Source organism: Montipora capricornis, chromosome 4 (assembly GCF_036669925.1).
Source record: "Montipora capricornis isolate CH-2021 chromosome 4, ASM3666992v2, whole genome shotgun sequence".
Taxonomy (NCBI): Eukaryota; Metazoa; Cnidaria; class Anthozoa; order Scleractinia; family Acroporidae; genus Montipora; species Montipora capricornis.
Genome location: NC_090886.1, coordinates 44,756,945 through 44,781,349, shown reverse-complemented (window position 1 = coordinate 44,781,349; position 24,405 = coordinate 44,756,945). Strand labels below are relative to the sequence as shown.

General features: G+C 37.9%; 1 protein-coding gene across 1 annotated transcript in view; it reads right to left on the bottom strand.

The window, feature by feature from the left end:
• LOC138047070 (unconventional myosin-Ic-like) overlaps nucleotides 1-13,518 on the bottom strand; it is a 37,000-nt gene extending 23,482 nt beyond the window's left edge. The window contains exons 1-14 of the mRNA XM_068893764.1: nucleotides 13,165-13,518; nucleotides 12,354-12,469; nucleotides 11,339-11,433; nucleotides 10,769-10,872; nucleotides 10,424-10,504; nucleotides 9,555-9,624; nucleotides 8,598-8,707; nucleotides 2,823-3,041; nucleotides 2,237-2,308; nucleotides 2,009-2,128; nucleotides 1,625-1,695; nucleotides 1,390-1,495; nucleotides 642-722; nucleotides 1-26 (exon numbers count right to left, since the gene is read on the bottom strand). The exon at nucleotides 1-26 is cut by the window's left edge and continues 66 nt beyond it. Coding sequence (XP_068749865.1) covers nucleotides 1-26; nucleotides 642-722; nucleotides 1,390-1,495; nucleotides 1,625-1,695; nucleotides 2,009-2,128; nucleotides 2,237-2,308; nucleotides 2,823-3,041; nucleotides 8,598-8,707; nucleotides 9,555-9,624; nucleotides 10,424-10,504; nucleotides 10,769-10,872; nucleotides 11,339-11,433; nucleotides 12,354-12,469; nucleotides 13,165-13,290 — 1,397 coding nt within the window. The 5' untranslated portion in view covers nucleotides 13,291-13,518. The remainder of the gene's footprint in view (nucleotides 27-641; nucleotides 723-1,389; nucleotides 1,496-1,624; nucleotides 1,696-2,008; nucleotides 2,129-2,236; nucleotides 2,309-2,822; nucleotides 3,042-8,597; nucleotides 8,708-9,554; nucleotides 9,625-10,423; nucleotides 10,505-10,768; nucleotides 10,873-11,338; nucleotides 11,434-12,353; nucleotides 12,470-13,164) is intronic.
• Between the last annotated feature and the right edge of the window lie 10,887 nt (nucleotides 13,519-24,405).

Below are 24,405 nucleotides of genomic sequence, written 5' to 3'. Positions count from 1 at the left end.
TCTCCAGGTCGAAGGCACTCCTCATCCTTTTGATCAGATTGGTGAGTGGTGAGAATAAAACGAAATTAATAATGATGAAATTTTGATTGTGCATCTTTTTTATTACACATCCCTTTAAATAACCGACTTTTCCAGTGGGTAATAAGAAAGAAAAAACAAGGAGAAGATCTTTATTTCATGAGGGTAAATGCACGTACATTTCTGATACGTAAACCCAGCAGATCCCATTATAGTCCTCCTACATTCTACTGGTTAAGAAACCAGAATGGCAAGATTAGCCACAGCGTGGTAGACTTCTGGATTGCTGAAAACTGAAGCAAGAAGTCATAGTGCAGTTTGGACGCAGCGCAACTGAAATGACCAGCTCCCAACGTCAGAGGCTTCATGGCTCAGCTGGTTAGAGTGTCGCACCGGTATTGCAAGGTCACAGGTTCAAACAATGTCGAAGTCCTGAATTTTTTAGGCTTCTCAATGCAATATTGCTATAAGTAATAAAAAATAAAGCCAGCTGGATGTCCTCTACACCAACAAATTATGGGCTGCGTTAGCATGTCAAGACAACACACTTACGGTAAACCAAAGTTTAACCTGTTGCGTTTGATCAAAAAGTTAAAAATTGTTTTCTTTAGTTAATTACTCACCAACAATGCAATGACGCCTTGATGTCTGGCCTCAATCAAGTCACAGATGACCTTGTTGTCAAAGAAATCAACTTTCTCCCACTGTAATTAAGAGATGCTTCATAATTATTGAGTTTCCTTGATGTGACCATTTTATCAATAATTAACCCATTGACACCTAAAATGCCCTAGGACACCCCCAGTTGACGAGTAAAATAGTCTGGCGTTAGACAGAGTAAAATCTGTTAAGTCTCACTCCCAGGGGTCAATGGGTTAACTTAGTGACACCTCAAACGCCTTAGGACACCCCCCAGTTGACAAGTAAAATCATATGGCGTCAGAGACAGAGTAAAATCTGTTAAGTCTCACTCCCAGGGGTCAATGGGTTAACTCAGTGACACCTCAAACGTCCTAGAACACCCCCCAGTTGACGAGTAAAATCATATGGCGTCAGAGACAGAGTAAAATCTGTTAAGTCTCACTCCCAGGGGTCAATGGGTTAAAGGTACTTACATTCATGAATAAAATTTATTCATGTAATATTTGTCATCACTGCCAGGCAAAGGCCACCAATAAGCACTCTCTAGTCATCACGGTCCTGGGCCCGGCCAATCATTGCAGTTCTCCCCACGTGTAGCCATTTCTCCTTGTGTTATTACAGTATAATTTAATAGTAAATTCTTTAATATTATTTAATATTAAAGAGTTTGTTACAGAATGATAACAGAAGAGTTCAGCTTAAATTAAGATATTACAATAATAATGTTACCTTTATTCCTTCCTTTCTGTACTCTTCCTGTTCTTCCTTCAATGTCAGCTCAATGAACAGTTGCTGCAGCTTTTCATTGCAGTAATTGATGCAAAACTGCTCAAAACTGAATTTATAAACATTTCAATTCAGGAAAAAGCAACACATCAACATAACGGTAGTAACTGCATTTGATTTAATTAGCAAATCTATTTAAAGTCAACAGAAAATCATATGGTTTAACATGTACAGATACCTGTTTGTTTCAAAAATCTCAAATCCATAGATGTCCAGTAGACCCATGAGTGTTTTCTTCCCTCTGTAGGTCTACAAAAAAAAGAGATGTCTTTCAAAATTGATACAGTTACCTACAGCATGTATGAACAATAAAATCTATATTATAGAGCTAAATTTCATTGCTTTAGAGTGTTGATTAATTAAGAGAAAAAAGTACAACACATATTCTCTTAAGGAAAATCTCCTTGTCTAAAGAAATGAATTAAATGCCAATTTTGGCACAAGGAACCTTAAACCAGACACCACCAGACAATTTTACTTGTCAGTGAGGCGTGGTTCAGGAGTTAATGGGTTAATCATAATTTATATCTTGCATTTTACGCTGAATGTTGTGATGCCATACCTCATTCACAAGTGAAGTATTTATTCTGTTTACCAGCCAAGTGAACATTCTTTCATAGATTGCCTTTGCCAGTGCATCCCGGGCATAAAAAGCTTGCTCGCTGGTCAATGGTTTGCGCACCTAAATACCATAACCAAAACACATGGAAATACAGTTATTATTGCGTCACTTTATAAACTTCTTCCTTACCGAAATTTCACTGTGCGCTTGCAAGTTAATTTTCCTTACCTTGTCTCCTCTAGTCTCCACAGTTCGACTTGTTAGAGCTTTCTCAAGGTACTCTTCTGGACAGCCAAGAAGCTGATAATACCAAAAAAACCAAAGAATCACAACTTGGTGCAGGGATGGCGCAGTGGTGAGAGCACTCGCCTCCCACCAATTTGTCACGGGTTCAATTCCAAGACTCGGCGCTATATGTCACGTTATTTTAAGGTATTTAGGGGAAATGGTAATGTGGAATTCCTTTACTGATAAAATTATTGTTACATCACAAACAAGATGATTATCAGCAAAGACAGTGTCAGGCTGACGTTTTTCAAGATTACCCAAATGTAATCCGTTTCAATCTTGTACATATTTATGTCCATCCATGCTTCTCTAAGTTCCTTTTGCTGTATTTCTTTTATGTTGTTCAACAGTTTGAAGTGGTTAATTATTACAATAATATTTCATTCAACTTTTTGGGTATTTTGGGTGTCATGAAATTACATCATTAATTAGTGTGACAATTAGCCCTTTTAATAAAGTAAAACAATCAGGTCCATCCATATTATGATACAGCCCTTCATTTTCAAGATTGATTGAAATCCAGTACCTTGGATACAACATTAACTGGTCTTCCATTTTGCAGTTTAACTTCTCCATGTTCAACTTCTGGCTCCAGAAAGTGCACTGTTCCCAGATGGACAACAGAGGCGATGATAGCAAACAAGGCATTCTGTTCTTCTTCAGTAAACTCAATAGTTGTTAGAGCTTTCTTTACATGGTTAAAGTTTGCAATGTCATTCAAAGTCTCTACATGAGTATTGCCACCCTGAAATAACAAAATTAATGATATCATGCTGTACAATATCATTTACCAAACTTATAAGCACCACAAGTAAGAGATAGCTAATCAAATGCTAGCCCTGGATGGTGCAATTTTTGTGTGATTATGTCACATACATGTGTTGCTTCTGCTTCAGTAACAACAGGTCTGGATTAACTGATATTTTTTCATGTCTATTGTTAATATTATATAATAACAGTCACATAATTTTTCTAGTGTAACTTTGAATAAACAAGCACTTGTTACAATTTTTTTCAAAGACTACAAATAGTATCGCAATCTTCTTATAGTTTTGCCTATGCGCGAGCCGTCAATATTTCGTGGTATTGCCGTCTCACTTTTGCGGCCTGTGATTAATTGATTCTAATGTTGAAATTGATGTTGTTGCACTGAATTGGGTTGCTGACGTATGCAAACAAATACGTTTCCCAGGTAGAAAGAATTGAAATTTCGATCAGGCGCGGGTTGATTATATAGATTACAGTTTTATTTATCCTTAGAAATGGTGGATCGCAATACAAAACTAATTGCGATTTTGAGACCGCAATACCACATTATATTGACGGCGTTGGGAGAAAATATATTCTGTATTGGGCTCCGTCGCTACGCGACTCCACCCAATATGGAATATATTTTCTCCCAACTAGCCGTCAATATAATGTGGTATTGCCATCTCAAAATCGCAATTTGTTTTTAATATTGATATACTCAATCTCTAGGGGAAACAAAACTCACTAACTCCCTAGGGAAACAACAGCTTAAGTAAATCTTGGACTTGAACGTAATCAGGACCTGTGTCTTGAAAGCAGACAAATTTGTGAGCGTGTCTACCGCAATTTCCAATCAAATTCAGAAATATGAATAATTTTCAAATTTTTTTCAAGTCATAGCCCATTTCAAGTACAAAGTGAGGAAGAAATACAGCAACTAATACGAGACAAGAGTTGAAAGTAATTATTGGAGGAAATTATTGTTACTCATTTGTATTTGAGATATTTGACTTATAATTAAAACTAGTAAGGATTTATACTTGTATTTTAAGGAGGCTTCCTACAATAAATTTAGCCTATACCATTAGACTTTAGACGGCCACAGTTCTTCTATGCAAGCACCTACAGCTTTGAAACTTTAAGCACGTACTAGAGGAAGTTTGAAGTTTGTAAAAATGTACTTTATATGGTGTTCTAGGTTACCATGGCAACGAAACAGTGACGTCATGGTTTTTGATTAGCAGCAATTTTACGCTTTATTCGAGCTAAACTTTTGAAATGATACGCAGGGTACTAATCCTGAGTTGTTTGTTTTACGTTTGACGAAGTTTCAAGAAAATCGTGCTTTTGATGTCCGTTGATCAACTTCAACGGAAAGCGGAATTTCATCAAACTTCGTTCCCAGAACGTCAGGCGGTCTAGCTGAAAAACTGGACGATGATTTTTTTTTTAAATCCTGTAATTAAGCATATTTGCAAATAACTTGCCAAGCGCCGACAGAATTGAAGCTTTTTAAGACACTGAAAAAAAAAATCCAAAGTTCGGTAAACATTTATTCTTTGAATCTCCGCTCATGCTTCTACACTCTCTTTGTTTACACCACTCGAGCTGGCTCTTCCACATTCGAGCATGCAAAAATGGTTCTACTAATGAGTCCCAAGTATCACTTTGGTCACGCTCGCGTGGTAACACGTTGTGTTGGAAAACAGAGAAAGAAGGGTTCTGGTTTTGGCTCAAACGGAGCAAAAATCATGGAGCGTACATAGAAAAGTTATTTGAAATGGAGAATTTATTCAGGATATTGCACAATTGTTTTTTTATTTTCGATGTTTGTTTATGATAATTCTTAACTGCTAAAGCAAATTTTTTTGTTTTTTGGCGTTCTATGACGTCTTTTCATTACTTTACTACTATAGTTCAACAGCCCTTTGCTTTCCCTTAACCTAACAAGGCCTATGGACTCCTTCTTCAAATGACCTAGATGTCATTTATAATAAAGTTATTGCTTATCACTTTTCACTTGTTTAGCCTGAAAATTGTTGCGTTTGAAAGCCTCAGCCTTACTCTTCCTGCTTTCTCCTCGGAAAACCATTTTTTTCTTCCAACACGACGCGTTACTGTTGTAGTTCAATTTGCACTTTGGTACAATTTGTTTTTGAACTGGTACAGAATATATTGAACTGGTACAAAATAGTTTGAACTGGTACAATTTTAATTGTACTGGTGCAAAAACAGTGAAAATAGTTTAATGTTTGTTGAACACAAAGAACACTTCATTGATAACAGCTGTTTGCCATTCATTTACTCAATTCAAGAGGTTACTGAAATAAGGTTTGCTGAGCATTCAGAGCAGGACAGAAATAGCAAGACTTGTTGGAAATACTTAACAGTCAGGGCCGTAGCCAGAAAAATGTTATGACTGAGGCAATGTCAATGGTTAAATTCTCTTCGTAGGTATCTAGGTGTTTATGATGAGTACATTTTGAAGGCAACACTGGAATCATGCTTTATTAAAAAAAATCACCAAAAAATGACTGAGGCAAGTGCCTCGGTTTGCCTCATACTGGCTACGGCCCTGACAGTCTGGTTTGACCAAGAATAACATGAGTGGTTTTAAGCACTAATTTACACAATTTAAGCCTAAACACTTGTTCTAGAATGGTTAGCTTTTATTTACAGTCATGATGTACTAAACATAAACATTAAGAATTTATTTTAAAGCCTATTCATTTAGTGTGCATTATGTGGCGACAAGGGCTAAGGATTGCTTTTTGGCTTATCAAGTTACCATGAGTGTACCAGTCCTGTTGTTGGTTTGGATTAGTTTTATCATGTTGTGTGTACAATTCAGTTTGCAGACTATAACAGCAATATTATATGAATTATGTCACTGTTTCAATAAGACAAGAAACAAAGTGCAGAAATCTTACAATTAATTTTAATTTTGCTATTTGTCATTAAATTAATAAAAATTTTGAGATTAGTGTCTTTTAGCAATTTGTTTTGTTTTTCCATATCAAAATATCTCAAGGAGCAGTATAGGGGAAACATAGCACCAATCAGCAGCTTTTCATCTATAGCCCACTTGCTTTTTTGCATGCTGCTGTAAAAGATGTTTTGGTAGAGAAATCTAGTTTCACATTAGTGGCAATACAAGGATAGAATCGCAAGGGTGTGATCAGTGTGTTAACTTTGCCATACTCTGTCACAATTCTTACGTATCCACTCTCTTCAATTTCAATGATTTGACCCAAGAGCATATTGGGGTGAAAAGGGTGATCTTGTCTACTTTGTTTATTTTTATTACCACCATGTCCGAAATCTTAAATTTCCGTTGTTTTTGTGCGTGCTTTCTTGTTTGCTAGTGATAGTCTTCTGCTGTTTGTGCAATGGACATAAACTTACGAGCAACTTTGCAAGTCGTACATGTACGCTTACTTCTGAATAGTTGTCATTCTCCCATTTACTTGTGATTTGACGTCCTCTATGTGCTGTTCTTTGGTGTGCTAAGACTAAAAGTGTCGTAGAGTTTACTCTTTGGGATAACAGTTTTTCTGTCAGGTGTTTGCAGTTTTCAGAGCAACTTCAGAATACCCCGCAACAGCTAACCACTATTGTTTCCCCTATGCAGCATCTTTCGAAGAACGAGACTTAATACAACAGTACAAATGTATGTCCATTTCTTTCTTTGCAATGTCTTTAGTTGTGACTGAGATAGTTTGCCTTCCGTTTCTCTAAAATCACTACTCGATTTTTCCCTTTGAATTTTCAAGTATTCCATTGCTTCATTGTAAAATTGATCTTCGATAAACATGGTTAGTTGTGATGTATTTCGCTTCTGCTTTTGCTTAAAGTCATCTAATCTTTGATAAAATATTTCGTGTGATACACACTGCATTGTCGAGCTGTTTTCTTCCAACGAAACTGCCAAAGTCTAAATGTGAATAAATCTAAGTTTGGACCTAGAGTGGCCTGGGATGAATATTAAAATATTTAATTATAAATTATCATGGTAAGTTTGCATGATCTGCTTGTGTGGTCAGATCCAGAGGTAGGGAGTTCAAGTTCAAGTTCGGGTGAGTAAAAAAGAAAGTCTTGAGTATACTGTGTAAAGTCTGTCAAAGAGGGAGTGGGCATAAGGGTATGCAAGGAGGGGGGCCACCTGGAAAATAAGGGGGGATAGAGGTGATGGGGAAGATGAGGGAGGGGTAGGAAAGTAGAAGAAAAGAAAGAAATAAGGTGTTCTTTTTTAGACCCCCTAAAAACCACGCCCCTGTTTTTTAACTACACCCCAAAAAAAGGAAAATCCCTTTTTTAGACAGTATGATAAAAATAAAACAGTACAATTAAAATTGTACCAGTTCAGAAAAAATTGTACCAAAGGAACAAATTGTACTACAACATTACCACGCGAGCGTGACCAAAGTGATACTTGGGACTCATTAGTGGAACCAGTTTTGCATGCTGGAATGTGGAAGAGCCAGCTCGAGTGGTGTAAACAAAGAGAGTGTAGAAACGTGAGCGGAGATTCAAAGAATATACCGAACTTTGGATTTTTTTTTTCAGTGTCTCAAAAAGCTTCAATTCTGTCGGCGCTTGGCAAGTTATTTGGAAATATGCTTAAATACAGAATACAGGATTTTAAAATAAATTAATTGACCAGTTTTTCAGCTAGACCGCCAGACGTTCTGAGAACGAAGTTTGACGAAATTCTGCAAAATATAATGCTTTCCGTTGAAGTTTGTCAACGGACATCAAAAACAGTTTATATCATGAAATTTCACGGAGACTAAAAGACTTACATGACAAGTGATTCTTCTATATGTCAAAAACAGCGCTTCTTTTGAAAGTTATTGTACGAGTAACGACAAATTGAGTATTTTAGGCGTAAAAACTTCTCTCTCGAATAACTTAAAATCGGCTTTTACGATTTTCTTCAAACTTCGTCAAACGTTAGACAAACATCTCAGGATTGGTCCCCTTCGTATCACTTCAAAAGTTTAGCTCGAATAAAGCGTAAAATTGCTGCTAATCAAAAACCATGACGTCCCTGTTTCGTTGCCATGGTAACCTAGAACGCCATATCAAGTACATTTTTACAAACTTCAAACTTCCTCTAGTACGTGGTTAAAGTTTCAAAGCTGTAGGTGCTTGCATATAAGAACTGTGGCCGTCTAAAGTTTAATGGTATAGGCTAAATTTATTGTAGGAAGCCTCCTTAAATTAGTTTCATTTATAAAAGTTGTGGAGTATAACAAAACACAATGACTGATCCCACTGGAAACAGTGAGTTTTTTTTCCAATCATCCCTCAATTTTCTCCTCAGCAAAATTGAGGGTCTCAGGGAAACAGAACTCACTGTTTCCCTTGGGACTATGCAGTCATTATTAATAAGTGCTTATTGTACACCTGTACTTGCCCAAGCAATTTTGTTTGTCTTTGAAAAAACTTACTTATTTGTGCTTATTTATTCCAAATTGTACTCGAAACCATGTGATTACATATAAAAACAAATGGAGTCTCCAGTGGTATGTGCTCAAAAGAACCATACCTGATTTAGATAAAAATATGCGGAAGGGTCACGCTCTAAATCAAGACTCTCCAGCAATTCATGACTTCCACCTTGCAACAGCTGGTAGAAAATGTGAAAATTCCTTTCACCTAAAAATCAGATTAAAATTGGGTGAGTTTACGTCACAAAACTCAGACAGAAACAACAGTTGAAACTGACTCCTTGGCAAAAGGCACAACCTCTTGGGTCAAATTTTTGTGAAGATAGTTTTAAATATTCAAAGAGATTGCAACTGCCATCCAAAATGTTCTTACAATATTCAACATCAACTAACTTTAACCCTCATCCTCAATTCAATGCCCTGCTACCGGTACATATGAACTGAGACTATTTTTGAAAATCTCAAAACCATAAACTGTTACAATGACTTTTTTTGGATAACATTAAATCCTTAATTCTGCACTAAGGCAGTTAATGAAATTTAACAAAGTCCACAAGAAAGAAAGCTGCACAATCACCAACTGAAGGGAATTGAATAGGAGTTCTTGACAAAATTTGTGATCATCGCATGTCAGCCTGGTATTTTATTTGGGTTTTTTCCACTTCGTTTATCTGTTGAACATTGTAGTTGTTGTTGTTTTTTTCCCCCTTGCCTTTCTCTTCTCCCACTGCTAATGCATTGGGTGCCTGCCGTGGGTTATTAACTACCCACTGCTGGGATTAAGGCTGTGGTGATCTGCAAGAGATTGTGAGCCATGGGATTAAATATCTTCTTGACAGCTGCCAGATCAAGTGGAAGCCCCTTGGCTTTCGTGGCTATCCTTCCCCAATTATAGCCTTGATTTCCAGTCTTGTGTGAGTCTGCATTCCTTGGGAGGAGGATAACAACTAGGACTCTCAAGACCGCTGGAAATTGAGCCTATCGATCTCCACTCCGCTCAATCTGCAGTTGTTTATTAACTGAAATTTAGATCAACTCCAGCACAATAAAATCACCTTTGGCCTGATGAACAACTCTGGATTTTTCCAACAAATAGTTGATGATATGCCCACCAACAGGGGAGCCCTGAAAAAAATAAAGTTTTCATATTTAGTGTCTTTCAATGTTTCCAATCAAATGCAAGATAAGCATAGATCTTTTGCACACTGCATGAAAAATTAAAGGGAAACAGTTACTGTTTCTTATCATAAACCAAAATGATGGCAGTTATTACTGTTCAATTATTTTGCATGAAACCCCAACTCATAATGTTTTGTTTCTTTTCAACGTACTGTTTTAGGTCAGGCGTGACTTGACATGCTCTTATTTCAAAACTGCAACTGACATGAGAGGAAAAACTGTTGGCTATTTATACATGTAAGAAAGTTAGTTATAGTGCAAAGTTAACCCAGGAATTACACTGACAGTTCTTGGTCAGATAGGGACTTGAATTACAAGTCTTTACCCATTTGCCACTGTTTAAAAGTGCACTGAAAGAGTTTTAGGAATAATTATCATTACAAATAATTTAATTGTTTAAGTAATGGACCAGCTAAAAGGTAGGCAGGAGTACGGCAAAACTCATTAAAAAGGTGCGAACAGTTAATTGTTAATTCCATTTAAATCGGCTCATCTCATTGGCTAATACCAAAAAAAACCGAAAAAACTAAGAACAAATTTTAAAAAAACCTCATTTTTAGGCCTTGTCTTTTCCCTACCCCTATTATCTGTATCTTGGTGAAATTTGGCTTTTGCTCTATGCGCCAATTAGCACCACAAAATTATTGACCCTATTGCCGAGGGCTATTGTTTTCTGCCTGCTTCTTAGCCGGACCATTACTTAATGTTAATTTTCTTGGCCTATTATATTTGCAAGATGACTCACCTTGAAATCAAACTGGATGTCCATGTACTTGCCAAAACGACTTGAGTTATCATTACGATTGGTCCTTGCATTGCCAAAGGCCTTTGAAACAAAACTTTGATTCAATACTTATAGGAGATACCAGTAAAAGTACTAATGATCAAGACTCATTCAACTCGGTACTGGAAGGAAGGTATGGTTCCACTTTTTTCCTTCTTTCAATCAATCATAAAAACATTGCTTTTGAAATATTTATGTGAACTTTCAACCTTGAAGCAGATAAATGATTGAGATTTTTTAGCTCTTTATTTACAGACAGTTTGAAATTTGAAAAAACTAAGGGTTCTGCTATAAAACATGCTTTACCTCCAAAACAGGGTTACTTTCGAGGAGTCTGTCTTTGATTCGTTCCACATCACCTGAGTGGGTGCTTATCGCTGCTAGGTATTCCAAGATCTTCTTCGAGGCCTCTGTAAATAAATTACAATTTGATAGTGAAATATATGATTGAAAATCATAACCTTTTTATAACTGTGTATATGTGACAACTCTTAGCTAGACTGATCATTGCAGTTGAGAGAACAACTTCTGAAGCCAGAAAAAGTTGCTCTTTCAACTGTTACAATCAATCTACAGTATAAAAAGACTCTTGTGTATTTCAATACCATTTTATTCATATTCATCTCATATGGGATACTTTCAAACTCACAAATGACCAGCTTCCACTGATGGCTTGACAGCTTGGATAGTGCTATTCCATAGTCATAGCTTCAAGACTTGCTCAAGCCTATAATCGTTTTGCGACTGCTGAAGTGTGGAGATCACTTTCACTATCAAATTACACTTCCCTTGACTATAAAGGAAATATACTACTTAATTTTTTTAGTGAGGAAAATAACAATAATTAAGGGGTGAGGGTTTCAAACTGGTATCTACCTGTTTTTCCAGATCCACTTTCCCCAGAGATCAACACACATTGATCAATTCTCTCCTCTTTCATAGAACGGTAAGCAGTATCTGAAATGGCATAGCTTAAAAAAAAAAGAAAGAAAAGTGAAATAACTTTTTTTTTCAATGACTAGTTTTGTAGCTAAAGGGCTAAAGTCACTCATAAAACTCAATAATAATTCATGATGGGAAAACAAAAGAAATGTTTTATTAATCAATATCTGTATTTCTGATACAGCTTTCTCTTCATTTTTACATAAATGTTTCTTTCAATTTTCACGGTTAAAATGTCTTGAATCACCAAAAATGCCTAGTGGACATTAACACTTTATGCTGACATTTCATAAGCACAATACAATATTCGCGACTGTATTGTATTGGATATAAAATGTCTCGCCTTCAGCTCGACATTGTACATCCGATACAATTCAGTCGCTCATATTGTATTTAGTACTTAAAATTTTCAGAGCATATAGGAACCGGCAGTGCCCATATCACAAATTGATACAATAATGACAAAAATTTTTGGTAACTGTACATAGTCTCTTTAGCAAGTATTTTTGCTCCTTTTATTTATTATCTAAATGTTTATGAACTGCTGTGAGTGTATAACTGGGCAAATTTGTTGTAGGTGACGGCACTTAATACAGAGAAACCAACCGAAACAAAAACGTATAGAAACAACGTAAATTAAGGTTGTGCTTGCATGTAAACATTATTTGCATAGAATTTTTCAAATTCCTTATCCACTAAATCAAGAACTTTAGAACAAAATACCAGACTACAGAATTACCTTCTCGATTAAGATTAAAACAATATGTTTTGACCATAAAGGAAATCTTCATTTTTAGATATAGGTTTCAATCCCTTTATTAATTTTTGATCATTGCGGTTGTACATAATTTTGTGCATGAATTGATTGAAATAGCTCAACTTCCTGACTTTTAAAAATTAGACCTTATTACAATGTACTACATAAATATATATAATCACAGATACTCACATATGAGGTGGTAGTTCGTATAAGTTTTCTCCTCGATATTTGTCAATAACATTTTGGCTGTAAATTGGAAGGTTCTTGTAAGGATTGACTGAAACTACGACAGTTCCAATGTAGGTCTGTTTAAAATATTTATCACAAAATATGGTGAGTACTAAAGTCATACAAATGAAAAGTTCACCTTTTTTTCCAAACTAATGTATATTTTAAATGACAACAAAACTCTGCAGATTGTTTTGATGGGAGAAAAATAAATTAAAACGGAATTTTAATAATTAAGTTATCACTAAAAAACACACATTATTTCAGAGCTTTATTTTTCATATGAGGAAAAAAAATACCTTCACATTCAACTTCCACAGTTAATGATTTTAGACAGAGAATCTTGTGACAATTCTACAAACAAAATGCCCAAATGTACGCTAACATAGGCACTAGTACTAGTGTTACTTCTTTACTGCCTCAAGACGTTCACTGTAGAGGTCTTTTGTTGAATGAAAAGGGAATACTGAATCTAATAGGAACATTGTCTTAATTAAATTAATTTCCATGAACTGTAAATTTGAGTGCATCTTGGAAGGAAGACTGTCCAAGAAGAGAATGCTCAGACCATATTATTCCCGCATACGAGGTTTCAGGCACAATGCTGAAACTTGTTTCAACCAAAGAATTAACTTCAAATTTCACAAAAACGAAAACTTTTACCTGCGATTAGACTAATTAAATTTTAATTGTCGAGGCCAGCAGTTTTATTCGTATTAGGTCTCAAGTGACAGTCGGTTTGCGAAAGTTAAAACATTTCTCCAGTACTTACATAAATTAAGTCGGATTTGTACCGTTTCCTCAAGTTTTCCAAAAATGCATCTTCGCTTCGAAAATCCTCAAGAAGAACGAAATCTTGCACGCCGATGCGATCTCTGGCTTGCAGTTCACTCTCCATCGCTAGCAGCGGCTATGTCATGCAACCTAACGTAGGCGGAAAGAGGTCTGCGTTACGGATCAACGCTAAATCACCAAAGAATCTAGATTAAGAGATAGCATTGACGTATTTTCCATTTACGAATTTCGCACTAAAAGGATGGAAAGATAACAGTCATAATAATTCTTGAAGCAAGAGACAGCCAAGCGAAATGACCAGCCCACCTCCTGCGCAAGCGCCAAAACGATCAAGTTTCGTGACATTCCGGCAAAGTACAAATATCTTTGCTTACCGATTTGTTCCAATTTTATGTTTCCAATTGCGATTTTACTTCCTTCAGTTAAACGTGCAGATGCAAGTCCGAAACAAAGAAGTTTAACTGTTCCCTGCCAGCATGGCAAATCTTGAACAATATCGCCGGCGTATCGTTAACAACGTAACCTAATCACGTGCCATCAACTAAACACGATTTCCGGAGCAATACCTGTCACAACTATCCAGACAGCCTTTATATGGTTATTTTTGTTCGTAGCTGTGGATGTGTTCTTTTATCAATATTGATAGAGACAATAGACCAGCATGTATCTTCTGTAGCGAAATAAAAGCCGCCCTTGATAAAAATCGTTATTCACATGGTCAAATTTATACCAAACTTGGTTGTGTTGATGAAAATCTTTCTCAAGCGATCCTTTGCCTAAAACGGAAAAGCTGACACGAAAGAACATATTTTCCGATGGGCAGAAACTTCCTTAAGTTCTCAATCTGTCCATAATTTACTTATAGTTAATCATCTTTTTTTTCGCCTTTTTATCTAATTTTAGTTCCAGTTAGCTCTTTAATTTTATACAGAGCCCACTTTACTGAACCCTCCTTTTGTAAATATTTTGCCGAGTTTCATGGTGAGTTTTTGGTTCTTTTAGGTTAAGGTAAAGGTACACCTTAGTTGCTTTACCCTCTGGAGGGTATTCTCCCAGAATGCCGATGGTGCGCTCATTTTACCCCCCCCCCCCCCCCCCCCCCTCTTTCCATCAGTGCTCTTACAGCAAGATGAAGATACACCATGGCCGGAAGTCGAAGCAAGGATGTGAGGTCACTAGGGGATCGAACTCAGGACCTCTCGCACAGAAGGCCGCGCAATGACCAATCTCGACCCCAGAGCTCTTCAATTGACTGAGGAGAGAAGAGCTCTGGTTTTCGTGAAGAACAATCAAAAGCGCCTCTAATTGATGCATTCATGTTAGCACGAGGAGTGGGCCGGCGCCGTAAGGTTTTGGTTATAGGGAGCTTACGAAACGAGGACGACGACGGTTACGAGGACTTCGTTTAAAAATACAAGTTCGCGTTATTCATATCACTACGAAACTATTTCATGTCGTTTCGCGTTAAAAGTGTGTAGTAACTGTCTAGGAATTAAACTGGTACGAGTGGGTGGGAAGCGTAGAGAGAGAACTAAAAATTCATCTTCATGTGCTAACGTTCTCCACAGAACCTTGAATTTGGTCATTTCACGTCGTCATTTAGGAGATGACGGCAAAGAAATGTATCAAAATGTAAAACACACGTGCAGAGCGTGCGGAGCCATTGTTTTTCTCACTAAACCTATTGTTTTGTAGCGTCGTCGTTGCCGTCGGCGTCGTCGTTTCGTAAGCTCTCTTATAAGAACCCTACGGCGACGGCGTATGTTCGAATTTTCCCAGAGCCTTGGGTCGACCCGAGGCTCTGGTGACGAGAATGGCTCAAAGCAAAACAGCAAGCTATATCGGAGCTACGAATTGCGATGGTTCGTGAAGTTTCAAACCCTATTCCTTCTGAAAATAAAAAGTGCTAGTTGCTGGAAAATTTGTAACGTAGTAAGTTAAGTAGCGAGGGAAGATTTCCAAGTAAACTAGTCTTTGCAAGGAACAGTAGCTAATGGTAAAATATAATATCAAGTTTTACTAGCAAAGTTAAATAATCTTATGGCTCAATTAGAAAATGCCCGCAATAATTCTCTACTTCGTGTAGAGATATATAATACACGATCAAGGCTAAAGAATATAACCGAACAAAAGGTCAAAGGTGCGATGGTAAGAAGCAAGGTCAGATGGGTTGAACACGGTGAAAAAAACACAAGGTATTTTTTAAATTTAGAAAAGAGGCATGCTGAGAAAACTGAAAGAATCTTGAAACTCAAACTGGAGAATGGCCTAGAGGCCAATGACCCGGATTCTATCCTCAAAGAACAAGCAAACTTTTTTTAAAATCTTTATACATCAAATAACGACAATGTAGAAAATCCAGTGTACGACGTCTTTTTCAAAAATGACGTTATTTCTCAACTTTGTGAGGAAAATGACAACATATGCGAAGGTCACATCTCGATAGAAGAATGTGGCAAAGCCCTCGCTGAAATGGAAAGTCCCAAATCTCTAGGTTCAGATGGCTTCACTCCGGAATTCTATAAATTCTTCTGAAACAATATTGCTGAAGATGTTGTAGCGAGCATTAATTATGCCTTCGACAAAGGTGAATTGTCGATCACACAAAAGAGGGGCATCGTTACTCTAAGAAAGGCAAGCTCACTTACACACTCAACAATTTACGTCCAGTTTCCTTACTTAATACCCGACTACAAAATAGCTTCCAAGGCCCTGGAAAAACGACTAGAAAAAGTCCTTCCTGAAGTAATTCGCGAGAACCAAACCGGTTACGTTAAAAAATATATATATAGGTGAAAATGTCAGATTAATTAAAGATGTTATGGACTTTAAAAAGTCAAAAAAGCTACCTGGTATCGCAGTCTTCGTTGATTTCAAAAAGGCGTTCGACTCAATCGAATGGGACTACCTTGTCAAAGTACTAAACGTTTTCATCAAAGAACAGTTTAAAAGATGGGTTCGGATATTGCATACTGATATATCAAGTTGCGTCATCAACGACGGCTTCTTGTCACCTTTTTTCACGTTAAATCGTGGGGTACGACAAGGTTGTCCCCTTATCCGGCTTGCTTTTCGTCCTCGGAATAGAGTTACTAAATCTAGCCATCTTGGCGAATGATAATGTCAAAGGAATTAAAATTGGCGATGAAGAAGTTAAGATTACGTTACATGCCGATGACACTACCCGGTTTTAAGGGACCTAACTTCCGACAACTCCTTTCTTGAAATATTAGATCAGTTTAAAAACTGCTCAGGGTTGGAACTAAACAAAACAAAGACGGATGCCATGTGGCTAGGCAGTTGGGCTGACCGTAGCGATACTCCGTTCGGGTCCGGATGGCCAAAGGATTCCATCTAAGCGCTAGAAATTTATTTTTCTTATAACCAAGATGTCTTCGATAGACTAAATTTTGAAAGCAAAGTAAAATATTTACAAAACATTCTAAACTCTTGGAAAAGAAGAAAGCTCACCCTCTTAGGAAAAATAAACATCATAAAGACCCCAGGGTTATCCAAGCCCATTTTTAATGCCTCCGTCTTGTCTTTACCCGATGGGTTCGCCAAAAAGGTGGATGCAATCACTTTTGATTTCCTATGGGATGGAAAACCCCACAAGATAAAAAAGTCGACTACCATTGGCGAGAAAGAAAACGGAGGGTTAAGGATGATAGCATTTCTCTTCATGAACAAAGCACTCAAATCGACTTGGGCGGCAAGATTCAAAATTATTCAAAACGTTTGGACTGCACACCTTGCAATTGGTGGTTTTAAGTTTTTATTATCTTGCAATTATAAATCCGAAGAACTTCCATTCGGTAAGCTGCCTTTTTTCTACAAAAACGTATTACATATAACAGTAACTAAAGACACGCCTACATTAATGAAGTAATCAGTTGGAACAAGAGAAAATGAGAGGAGGCTCAGGGCGTTGGCCGCGATATGTCATGTCCACAAAAGTTATTTTTAGACGAGCGGAAGTTATTGTTCTAGCGGAAGTCTGTCTTCCAAGACGTCCGCATGCAGTCTTGGTTCGCACACAGGTTCTTAGTGAAAAGAGAAAATGGCGGCGCACGTGGAAGGCTGATGAATATTTATTTTCTTTCAAACATCAGACCGAGGTTGGCCTGAATGCGGACGTCTCGGAAGACAGACTTCCGCTCATCTAAAAATAACTTTCAAGGACATGACATATCCCCAGGGCTGGACCGGGAGCCTCCCTCTCTGTCCCCTCATTTTCTCTTGGTTGGAATAATTTTAACATTAAAGTCGATGGGAAAACAGTATACTACCGAGCATGGCATTACAAAGGCGTTACAAAACTGATTGACCTCTTGGATGATGGCGCCTTTATACAAAAATATGAAGTAAAGACAACTTTTATTGATTATTATGGCCTAACACATGCTTTGGGCCCATTAAGGACAAGAATTCTAGCGCTCGGGCTGCGAAAACCAAATCAGGCCCTCAAACTGGTACGATAGCCTCAAAAATATAGCATCGCTTCACAATATTATTGTCAAAAGCAAATTCCTACCCCCTAACACACAGGATGGAATGTTAAGGCAGGGTGTGAAAACTTTGGATCTCCCAAAACTTTACAGATGTCCCTTCAACACGACTAAGGAAGTCAAGCTTGTCATGTTTCAGTTTAAGATAAACCATAACATTGCCTATACTGAAGATAAACTTATGAAAGCTAAAATAAGTACCAATAACAAATGCTACTTATGTAAGCTTAGCACGCATACCTAACAGCATATGTTGGTAGACTGTTCCTTTGTTTAAAGTTTCTGGAGATCCTTTCGCACATGGTGGTTTATCATGACTAAAGTAAATCTTAACTTATGTAGGGTGTCAATTCTGTACGGTTATTTTAATTCTTGCAAATTCAAAACTATAACAAATCTCACCCTCCTCGTGGCAAAATATTTCATCTATAGGTGCTTCTTAAATGAGGAATCATTGGATTCCGAGCTCTATAAATTACTACTTCGCAAAAAAGCCCTCACGGAACAATTGATTGCCTCCAAACAAAAACACTACCACTGATTTCAACAAAAAAGGCAACCTCTTATTTCAATCAATTTCATTTCTTGCACGGTCTGATTCGGTTGCACTTTTATCACCCTTTCTCGTATTTCTACTATTTTCATTTCTAAAACTCATTACCTATTTATTCATTTATTATTATTATTATTATTATTATTATTATTTTAAATCTCATTAAGGACATCTTTTATTCAACAGAACCTATAGAGTAATGCAGCTGTAAATAAATATTAATTAATGCGTTATGTTAAGCTAAGTGAGATGATTTTGTAAGTAGCTTGTGACACGAAGTCGTGTTGTTAGTAGCTAACCGAAGAGCATTGCAAGTAAAGTATTGTAAGTAGTGTATTGTATATAGTGCAGTGTAGTGTTTGTAGTGTAGTATTTGTTTTGAAATAAATTTAAAAAATTAAAAAAAAAATCAAGTTTCTTTAGTTTAGGAAGTCTTCCCCCGGGGGGGAGGGGGGGAGATACTTGGGTCAATGTTTGCTGGGTATGTGCCTCTGGCCTCTCCGAACCCCTACCCGGCCCATTATAGTCTATTCTGTGGCCAATCATAGACCCCATCTTAGTCACTTTTGAGCAAATGTCATTTTCGCTATGCCAACTTAGTCACTTTCTGATTATGCCTCTACCTTATAAAGCCTTTTAAGTAGGTCATTCCTAAATGAATTGACACGTTTGTTAAATTGAATGTAGAACACTTTACTTTTCACCTACAGTACAAACATTCTGGCACATTTGCTAGCCGTAAATATTTACAACCGTACCGTACGTACCGAGCCGACTGTTAAATATTAAAACAACTGCACGAAACATTTTTTAACGGCGGATCTTCCTAATTTTAAATCCCTGGGACCGGTTGCTCGAAGCCTGGATAGCGCTAACCATTGGTTAGGAGGTATCAAAAGCTATAGGTTTCCATGGTATTTAACGCTGGTTAGCGCTAACCATCCTTCGAGCAACCCGGGCCAGCTTACCAGAATTTTCTTATTCCAGAAATCCCGAAAATGTGCGACCCCATTCTAGTAACTCTACTAAAAACGTAACCCCATTATAGTCAACCCAGTCGTGAAAATGCGACCCCATCCAGCGGCACATCCCCATTAGCCTCTTATAAGGAATTACCCCCCCCCCCCCCCCCCGGGAGTCTTCCCAACAGTCTTTCACCAGTTCCTTCGGTTTCAAATGCGCTAAATATAATTCTCGATAATACACTAAACACTTGCCGTTTTGTTGTCTGATGCGCTTCCAAAACAACGTCCTTTTCTTTAGCCACTCCATTGGCTCCCTTGTTGTGCGTCGCACCGTGCGAGGAAACGGTCTGGTGAGAATTCCGCAGTTTAATGACGAAATATATAGCAAGTTTGGCAGCTCTCCCGACGCACGGCTGTTTTGCGACAATTATGCACTGAGTAGATAACACCACAGGCAACCGGTTTGATAAAAAAATGGAGGACGTTTGAGAGTATTTCACATCTTCACCCGGCGGATATCGATATTGCCTAAGAACGGACCGTTAAGGTGGCACTTTGTCGCCTTCCATTTTTGGTTGTACTATCTACTCGAAGGAAATTTTGTTTCTCTATCAATTCAGTGTCATCATCACATCTGGGATACCTGTGGTAACGTATTGGAAGGGATATCTATGCATGAGTCAGCCGCGGAAATCGCGAACGAAGTTTCCGGAATTTCCAATGGGGAGAATTGAACAGACGAGTTCACGCTCTTGATTTCAATATGGGTAATCAGGGTAACATGGCGGGAAATTCAAAGGTTTGTATGGAAATTCAAAGCAAAATATACTGTACATGACTCTACTTTATAGACTTTCACCTTCATAAACCAAACAAATAAGTTCATGTTCACAACTGAAATGAACTAGAATTGGTATCCTTTCTTTGGAATTCTTAAATATTGCTTTTTTGTCTCCACACCCTCTCTGTAATTTTGCGGCTATGGAATTACAGGAAATGTATGGCAGAAACTCTTTATAATAAAATAATTCATTCTCTCCAATAAAGTTTATGCATGCATGTATGTATGTTACCTTTAATTAGGAGGGCGCGTGCGCACACTTCGTAATCTGCGACTTCAGTGCTTACCATATGACAGATGAAATGACTTTTTCCTTGTATATTTAAGTGATCGAACTCATGCGTTAAATTGACAAGGGCGGTCTGGAGCTGTGAGTAAGCATGGGATTTGTCTCATATGGTTTAGGGGCCGACATATCTCTCCCTCAATGCTGTACCAGGAGGCAAGGTCGGTAGCAGAAAGCAGCAACTGCGTCCAAAAGCGATCGCACGGGCCGAAATTCCGGTATGACTCGTTTGGTACGACGCTCCAGCGCCATGTCTGGAGGTACTGCATTTATCTCTCTTGTTCAAGCATTCCGTCAGCGCATGCGTAAATGTTCTGGCTGTCCGATACCTAGCCTACCAAAAAAATTAACATGCTGGTTTTTACCAGGAATTGACATTTCAGTTGATTGTACAGGCATTAAGGTAACGTAAGAACCGTGTGTGTCTGGTCTTCTCCAAACAGAGGTGAGAGATGGTTTCATGCAGACTGGGACGCCTAAAATTCGCTGTTGTAAACATGGCAGTTCGCGAGTGAAGTTGCCTCTCTGGCCTTTCTGTGGACGAATTGCAGGACCTACCGATACAATTTGGGCAAGTTTTGAAAGCTAAAAACTTCAATCGATGCGGTATTTTGCAGGTAGGACTGGGTGGCCAGACACTTATGAAAAAAACTATGAAATGAGAATCGGGAGTCTTCACTTGTCATGGAATGGCAGAATTACCCAGAATTCTTTTAGGGCATCAGCGAGGCACAACTTGAGAAGCACGAGACTGGCCCTTATCGAATGGCTGAAGCGCGGCCAGAGCAAAAAATTTGTTGCCAGATACTCAGGAATAGGCCTGATGTGTGCTGTTTAACGTAGATTTTGGATTTGTGAACAAGTTTTTATCATAGAAAATTCGCGAGAAAGTTGTGCTTTCATTTCGCGGTAATCCTCGTGTCAAAGAAAATGCTGTATCTTGTTGGGTCTCTTGTGCTGGGCATGCGTGACATAGTCTTTGTTGTTGGGCGCCACTCGGAAAAACAAATGTTCATTTTCGAAGATAGTATTCCGTTTTCCCGATAAATAACAAATATTGCTCCTTAAGCTACATGAATGTTGTAGCATTTGAAACGTCAATGCTTTTTACATACGTTCGAGGTCCGTACTGTAAAATTACGGACCGAGTTTTTTCCATTGATTTATGGCCCAAAAAGAGGATCCGTAATTTTACGGTACGGACCGAGAAAACCAAGGTTAGTAAGATGTTTGTTGTTTCTCTGTGGTAATCGGCCGCGCAGGAAAGGAAACTAGTTGAAGTAACATCAACAAAACAGTCAACAAAGCAGTCGGCCTAAAAGTCGACAAAAAAACCGGCGAAAGAGTCAGGAAAGAAGCCAAAAAGGAAAGTATCACTTTCTGGCACTTACTGGGCTCTGTAACTTTTGAGTTTACTGTATTTTTTGTTCTACTTTAATTTTTTTCCAACATACCCACTCCCAGGAGCTCTGCCCACTCCCGATCCCCACTGTGACTCACTTTGACTTTTTACCGTCGGAGATCTGAGGCGGCTCTTGAAAATAAATATGGCTGCCGACAGACGGAAAAGCAAACACACTGGTTTTCTTCCCTGATTCCACCTCACATATGGAACAAATTCACCACTTTGCGCCCTGGCTCGGCTCGTTAAGTGTATGGTTGAACCCTGATCATATCTTATCAAACGCGACCGCGAGATTCAATGTATTTAAGGACAGTGTTGTGGACCTTTGGCACACAGACGACTGGCAGATTCGTTTGTCGTGGTTTCTTTTGGTTTGTACAATACTGAACATGGTTTTTATCGGAATAGCGTGGAATACTTATAATGAGACAATATCTAACATATTTTTAAACAAACCCAGAAGCCCAGTACACCAGCCAGCGAAGGTGAACGTTGAAGTCATGTCAAGCAGAAGTGTGGAAGAATTGATTGTAAAAAAGATTCAGTGAAATGAGTTACGTTCGTTTCGCCTACAGTCTGTTCGCCTACGTCTTAAACTCCGTACTGTGACATTCATTGTGTAAAACATTTTATTCACCTACTTGATGTGTGGTGTCAGAGTCAGTCGAGATTTGATTCGTATTACGTACTTGGTGCGGTGAATTCAAACAACAAATATTATTTAATTTGCATCATCCCCTGGTGAAATGGTAACTGGTAACCTTGCAGGAATGTTCAAACCAGCCTTACAGTGTAGCTGCCTTGCCTACTCCTGGTGATCCACTCATCCAAGAAGGCAAGTGGGATATGGTAAAGTTTCGATACTGATGATCCACATCTACTTCCAAGTTCTGCTAAAATCGGTTTGAAATTCACTTGATGCAAAAAGATACCTTGCAGTCTCATTAAAAAAAAAAAATTGAACATTACGAACCATTGACTTAATATTGTCAACAGCTGCAAACCTTCACAGACTTAAGTGTTAAGTCGTTTACATTGGGAAGTGAGCTTGTCTACATAGGTGAGTTTGAACGACCTTCAGTGAGATCCTGTCATCCATCTACATTGTACCATCATCAAGGTCAACAGTTTCATTTTTCTGTTAGGTTTACTTGAGTTGTCTCATTATTTCTATACACTACCCCACAATAATTTTATGCTATAACTCTTTGACTCCTTTGTCAACTGGAGGCATCTTGGGGTGCCTGAGAAGTGACTGGCTTAAGGGCCCACAGACGGTTTTTCGCGCGTTGCTAAGGAAGTGAAATGTTACTTCCGGTAACTGACGTCATCATATCATGAGCTGACAAGAAAACCCACTCACAAGCAAAAGTCACTGCACAAACTGTTGTTTCCATCGAAGGTTTTTCCTCCCCCTTCCTCGCGCTCGTTCTCAGATCAACTGCGCATGCGTAAATGAACTGACTTCTGGTTTGAGAAAAAAGCTAAATTTCCGGCGGTTTTAAATTGAATTAAATTTTTTTTCTACATGGCACGTTTCACCCCCAAATACAGAATATAGCTGAGCATTGATTTTTTAAAATCATCTTTTTTGAAAAAGTTATGGGTATTTCAGTATCGTTTTTGTCTTTAAAAAGAACATTTTTCAAAATAAAAAGAAAACCATGCTTAGCTGGATGGAAAAACGAATACAAATTATCAAACCATCGATTAAATACCCAAATTGCGTAGCACATAGACAAATTTAAAGTTTTCTTTTATTGGTCACGTGACCATGGGCGTGGCATGATGACGTCATATTTAGGGTCATTGGCTTACAAAAGTTGGAAACTGACCAAAATAATGCCAAATTCTCTCAGATTACTTAACCATTACATCCTTAGCAATGCATCCCAAAAAATACGTCAGTGGGCCCTTAAAATACATTCTCACCTTCGTACATTCTCCCACACCACCTTAATATAATTATTATTATAGAGTGTAAAGCTACATGTATGCGCTGATTTTTGGTGAGGGAGAAAAATGGAAAAAAAAAACCCCTCAGAGCAGGGTAAAGAATCATACATGTCCAAAACAAGTGGAAAATAAGATTCATGGTAATTTGCATGCACACCACAAGGTGAATCATTCTGTGTCTGTGGTTTCAAAACTATGTTAAGTAAACATTAAGCAACCACAGTGTTAAGAATTGATTTTAAAAAAGACACCTGTTTATAGCAACTGGAATTTTCCTATTTAATGGTCCACCATTACTGACTTAAAGTTCTTGAGAGAGCTGGATAGAGGAGAAAATGACGTCAAAGGCTCACTAGTTTAAGAATGCATTTACCGGTATGTGCTGAAATTTTAAGCTAGTGAGCCTTTGACGTCACTTTCCAACCCTCTGAGGTCCAATAGGTCAGTTTTAAACATGAGCAATGGCGGACCGTGAAATTCAAAGTAAAAGGCCTTTGGATAAAAATCAAAGCTACAAATTTCGCCAGTCAGGTGTTAAGCAAACACACTTTCAAATTCTGAAGGAAAAAAAAGGAAGTGATTTTTTTTATCCCAGTGGCACTTTAAGGTGCTGTTACACTGTGCAATCTTTCTTGCAACTTGTCTCGCAACACCGTTTGTACAAACGTTCTCACCTTACAAAACAAGGTAATGTTTTAATCGGG